At 44.8% G+C, this 6,000-nt stretch overlaps 1 protein-coding gene across 8 annotated transcripts in view; it reads left to right on the top strand.

Moving 5' to 3' along the window:
* NMRK1 (nicotinamide riboside kinase 1) overlaps positions 1 to 6,000 on the top strand; it is a 29,582-nt gene that overhangs the window by 10,844 nt on the left and 12,738 nt on the right. For all 8 annotated transcript variants that reach the window (XR_006679936.1, XR_006679934.1, XR_006679935.1 and 5 more), the window contains 4 exons: positions 138 to 285; positions 366 to 437; positions 1,043 to 1,149; positions 4,639 to 4,722. Coding sequence is in view for 5 of the 8 variants with exons in the window: in XM_045288567.1 (XP_045144502.1) it covers positions 138 to 285; positions 366 to 437; positions 1,043 to 1,149; positions 4,639 to 4,722 (411 nt within the window). In the remaining 3 variants the exon portion in view is untranslated. The remainder of the gene's footprint in view (positions 1 to 137; positions 286 to 365; positions 438 to 1,042; positions 1,150 to 4,638; positions 4,723 to 6,000) is intronic.

The raw sequence follows: 6,000 nt of genomic DNA, 5'->3' as shown, positions 1-6,000 counted from the left end.
TGCTTTACACAATTGATGTGTGTATGGATTGTGATAAGAGTTGTATGAGCCCCTAATAAAATGATTTAAAAAAAAGAAAAACAGTTTCATCACAAAACTTTCAATGCTGAATTGTGTGTGTGTGTGTGTGTTTACAGTTCTTGAAGCACTGAAGATGGATGAAATGATGTCAGTCATTTCCGACTGGATGGAAAATCCAAGACACTCCCTGTGGTCAACAGACTGGGCAAGTGCTGAGGAAATCCCTATCTTAATTATCGAAGGTTTTCTCCTCTTTAACTATAAGTAAGCATCGCCTTTCTGACGTCGACTCTGAAGGAAAGAGGGCAGGGAACTGTATGAACTAAATAAAGCTGTTGTCTTAGGCCCCTGGACACGATTTGGAATCGAAGCTATTTTCTGACCATCCCGTATGAAGAGTGCAAGAGGAGGAGGAGGTGAGTTGTGAAACCCCTTTTGTGAGTTCTAGTTTAAAAGGACAGGATTTGTGGACAGTGGCTTTCCAACAAGGGAGCCTTCACTCTGGCAGCAGCTGTAGAACTTCACTCCCTTGTTGGTCACCCACCTGGAGGCAAACAAATTGCACTTCCTCAGGAAATGCGCCCTTACAGGCTATGGGGCACGTGTTTTCTAAAGCTTCACAGGAACCAAGCTCAGGGGGGTCGTGGTTTCTAACCCAGTTGTACTCTGCTGCAGTCACACAGAGCAGTAGTTACCTCAACATTTGATTCATCGTATCTTTATATTCACATGGATTTTCAAGAATTACTCCCTTTTTTTTTTTTAAGAATTACTCCTAATTCTTCGGGAAAGCACTAGAAGAGGAAGAGAGAGAATTAGGAATGACATTTAGGGAATTACAAAGTACCTTTGGATTGGAAAACTAAAGCCGTTCCCCTTCCGTCGCGTGTGTTTACATCAACCCTAAAATGCGTTGTCATCTCAATCATGTGTAGAGTTCATCCCTGAGTGATCTCCTCCTGTTCTGACCATCGTTGTTTACTCTTGTCAATTGCATGATTCTGCCTTCGTGTGTCGGTAGCACAAGGGTCTATGAGCCACCGGACCCCCCAGGATACTTCGACGGGCATGTGTGGCCCATGTATCTGAAGCACAGGAGAGAAATGGAAGCCATCCCCTGGGAACTGGGTGAGCACCTTTCTAACCTGCCCGTAAAGCCTCTTACGTATTTGCCTCGAGGTACAGAAAAGACATGTGTCATTTGCCTTGGCATGCAGAAAAGGAATGAGTTGCTGGAGTGTTTTTCCCTGTCTCACAGACTATAAAGGGCCATTTGGGCCGGAGCTCTTGTGGGCTGTCCTTCTCAGAGTGACTTTCCTGGCCTCTGCTTCTCTCTGAGGGACCCTTGTTAGACACTTTTCGACTTCGCGATGGCCACTCGTTCAACAAATACGAGTAATGAAATGCCGTCCACGTGGGGATACAGAGGAGCTGGCATTCTGTCAGTGGAGATGAGATATGAAACGAGTTGTTGGCGATACACAGAGTGCTGTGAGGACACGTGTCGGGGGACTACTTCAGTCCCCTGGTCAGTCAGACAAGTCCACCTTGAGGATGGTGCATTTAAGCCCAAATCCCACACTGTGTTAGGTGCTGCGGCCTCCTCTAGCAATATACCTCAAACTGAGTGGCTTAGACCATCGGAAATTTATGGTCAAAAGGGGAAGCACTTGGCTGTTACCTGGATGGTTGCCAGTTCAAATCTACCCAGAAGCTGCACAAGAGGCGATCTGGTGATCTGCTTGCACCAAGATTGCAGCCGGGAAACCCCAGGGGAGCGCCTCTACTACTCTGTAATGGGTGTGGGCCCTGTGAGTCAGAATCAACTGGACAGCCCTTTAGCATATTCCCCGAAGGCTCCAGGGCCGACCCTTGCATGCCTCATCCAGCTCTGCCAGTGCCCTGTGCTGTTGGCTTGTGCCAGCTCCACTGCGACCTCTCCTCCACCCTCACATGGCAGCCTTCCTTCTGTGTCTCAGTCTTTCCTCTGCTTTCTGGAAGGACATGAGTCGTGTTGGAGTAGGGTTCACCCTGAGCTCATTCCTGTTTCTTGAAATAACTTGGGCGTTATTTTGGGAACACAGGACAGAGGAATTGCAGATTGCTAAGGGAAGAACACCAGTCTGTTTTAGCCATAAGGAGGTTGAGAAGCTTGGGAAACACAAAGTAGCCAATCAGAGCTAGACACTGGATCTGTGACACTGAACCAAGAACAGATGACCAGAATTGGAGTCAAGGCAGAGACATGGTAGGAGACCAGCGAGACAGGTGATCAGGAGAGGTGGGCAGTGTACATTTCTCAGGAGAAAGACTAGCTGGCCTTGGGGATGGCTGTAGCAGTGCCAGTGGACTCCTCCTTCTACCCCCAGAGATACACTATTTCCTGTCAAGAGTTTCTGTGGCCAGCACATCCCTCACTTTCCTTCCCCATCTAAAGTGGGAGATGGACCGTGCCTGTTCTCTGCTGATGTGCTTTCAAAGGACAGACAGCACTTTGAGATACAATTTAAAAAGCCAGACCGCAAGTCATCTAACAGCTGAAGCACTGCCTTGCTCCAGAATCTCACTCTCACACTGTTCCTTCCTACCACCCCATGTCCTAGCCATTCCAAACTGTCCGTTTCTCTCACCAACCGGCTGGCTTCTGCTGTTGTCCGACTCGAAAGGCCTTTCTTCCCTTAAGCCCAGATAACTCCCACTTTTCCTCCAAAACTGCTTTTGCTGGTTTTGTTAAGAATACATATTCCTAGTCCTCGAATACATATTCCTAGATCTGGCAAATTCTAATTTGGTATTGTGTTAGACAGGGTTCTCTAGAGAAACAAAACCAGGACACTTATGATTTGATGATAGATAGTTGGATAGATACAGTACGAATGAATATAACAGCTAATTATCCCACATAGCAGTACAGAGGGCTCAGTTCAACTCACTTCCGTGAAACAGTTAATATACTGGCAGTCCATCTCACAAGGGCAGCTGGGTCCAAGGTCAAGGAAGCAGACAGCTGAGTCTCCTGTAGAGCAATGCAGGCACTCCGGCCACAGGCAGCAAACAGCAGGGCAGGTCACCAACAGTCAGCCAGATGACAGGATCAAACCGTCCCCAGCTCAAGCGATGTATACACCAGCAGTGTGGTGAAGCAGGTCTCGAAGGCGCCTCAAGCTGTAGCCACACAGTCCCACAGGTAGTGTAGCTTGCGAGTTGAGGCAGAGAACGAGCTAAGATAACTGCACACTGGTCCGATCACCAGAGAGCAAGAAACAGAAAGGCGAGCCTCGCCAAGCCATTTATCTCTTTGCCCTTCAATCAAACTGTGACCTTATTAATCCCACATGTTCTTATTGGACAGGTTGGCACAATAAACCTATCTATCACAGGTACATAAAGCCCTGCAAAGGTCAAGGAGGTTTCAGACTGATTCTGTTGTATAAGTGGATTGGAAAACCATTCCCTTAAATGATTCTTGGGGAGGTTCCTCTTGGGTACACCTGAAGTGCCCACACGTACACATCTCCATTTAATTATTTTCCTTACATTATTGGTTTTTTTTTATTTGCATAGCAGTTACTTTGTGGCAAACCAGAATCCTTGATTTGTTGTTCCTGGCTATAATCTATTTCTTCTTCTTCTTCATTTCATTTTTCATTTTTTAAAGTTATTGTCCACAGTTCTTTGATTTAACCTGTTGGCAAGAGAGATGTCAGTTTATCACCTATTTTAGTCCAAGTTCTCCAGGAAAACAACCAATAATATGATGGGTGGATGGATATGAATATGTACATGTGTGTACACACAGGGGCCCTTCAAAAAGTTCATGAAAAAATGGACCTAAAAAGAATTTTCCCTTGAACTTAAAAAAAAAACCTACATATGAGCGATTGATTTATTTAAAGAATTGCCTTATGTGATTATTGGGGTTCCCAGTCCAAATGCCATAAGATAAGTAGCAGACTGGAAAGTCCTCTAGCAGGATGTCTGTTACAGTTTGGAGATAGAAGCCTAAGTTCTTGCTCTTAAAGCCTCTAACTGATGAGACGAGGCCCACTCAGATTATGCAGGGTAATCTTTTGTACTTAGGAGTGGGCAGGTTGTCAATGCTAATCATGGAGACAAAACACCATCACAGCAATATCTATACTTGGTCAAGCAGATAACTGAGTGCCACAGCCTAGCCAGTATAACTCACCATCACTCCACTTTATGAGAAGGTGCCTATGTGGAGGGCAGGTGGGGTGGAAAGGGGGAACCAATTACAGGGATATACATGTGGCCTCCTCCCTGGGGGACAGACAACAGGAAAGTGGGTGAAGGGAGACATCAGATAGTGTAAGATATGATAAAATAATAATTTATGAATTATCAACAGTTGCATGAGGGAGGGGGGAGTGGGGAGGGAGGGGATAAAAATGAGGAGCTGATGCCAGGGGCTTAAGTGGAGAGCAAATGTTTTGAGAATGATGAGGGCAGTGAATGTACAAATGTGCTTTACACAATTGATGTATGTATAGATTGTGATAAGAATTGTATGAGCCCCCAATAAAATGATAGTTAAAAAAAAAAGGTGCCTATATTAACCAGCCTGTCAACATGTGAATTGCCTCTTCCACTTCTCAGTTTACCTGGATGGAACAAAATCAGAAGAGGAGCTCTTTTCACAAGTATATGAAGACCTAATACATGAACTAGCAAAGCAAAAGTGTAAGTGTTGCCCTCTTACGCTGGATGGTAGAGGTGGGATTAACATACAACACAGAATGCTAAGTAGGAGGGATTTTATTCATTCATTCATTCATTGCTTTGAGCGTAATTCAGAATCAGAGATACTGTATAGATTTGGGGACTGGATTACACCTATCCCTAAGTTAACTACATGATTCAGTTTCAATCACCTTTATTCAAAAACATCAGCATTACGTGAAAATCGTGGTTTTGCAAAAGTGGAGGAAGACCACATCAGATCACAGAATGGAGGATGACTACATCCTGACATAACTGATAAATTACAACATTACGTAACAGCCAAATCACTGAGCACCAAGTTGATCCAGCTAAGTTGATCTGTAAATCTTAACCGCCACAGCCAGCAGAACTCTCGCCTTGCGCCTCAGTGGTCATCACCGCCGGACGTAGCTGCTAAAGGCAGGATACTCAGCAGGTTGTTCACGAGGGTTGTAGATGTGAAACGGTGGACAACAAGATGGTTGATACGGAGGAGTAACTTTCTTTTCTTTGGGAGTCTTTATGAAGTAAAAAATATTTACCCTCCACTACATCTCTTAATGGTATTTATGTTGTTCAATTTAAAAGCTTTAGTAGATGAGTGATTTCACTGGGACTGAAATTTAGAGCTATTTATTGTTTCTTTGAGGTTATACAGTACCTTTTTCAAGTGAAAGAAATCCCCCTAAGTCTGACACAAGCCAAGAAGGAAGTCCAGAAGTCCAGTGATGCTGAGCCAGACCCAAGAGCTCAAACAGGGCCCTCAGGTTTCTGCCTCATACTTCCACTTTCTGTTTGGATTCATTTTGAAGCTAGGTTCTCTTTGCTAACACATGTCTAGATAAGTCAAAAAGCATTTCGATGGAATCAGAAACTTTTATTAAGCAAACATATCACTGCGTGAAGCTATTGTGCTTGGCATCACCTCCATCCAGGCCCCCACACTGCTGAAGGTGGTGATCCCACCCTCTCTTCCCTGAGGGATTCTGGGCTCTTCGGCCAATAGCCGCCCAGGCAGTCATTGTTACATCCTCAAGGGACTCAAATCCTTTCCCAGCTAAGGATTCTTTGATTTTTGAGAACAGAAATAAATCTGAGTGGGCAAGATCAGGGATGTAGTTTGGAGGGGGTATGTTTCTCAGTTAAATCTTCATAAGACCATCCTTTCTACCCTTGAAGAACAAGCAGGAACATTGTTGGGGTGGGAAAAAATGTTCGGTGCAGCATTTCTGGCCTTTTGTTCTCACCAGTGCAATT

The sequence above is a fragment of the Echinops telfairi genome, unplaced genomic scaffold, assembly GCF_000313985.2.
Source record: "Echinops telfairi isolate 266 unplaced genomic scaffold, ASM31398v2 ScPeMD7_22;HRSCAF=79, whole genome shotgun sequence".
Taxonomy (NCBI): Eukaryota; Metazoa; Chordata; class Mammalia; order Afrosoricida; family Tenrecidae; genus Echinops; species Echinops telfairi.
Note: the sequence above shows the minus strand (reverse complement) of the source record. Positions and strands in the feature narration are given on the sequence as shown.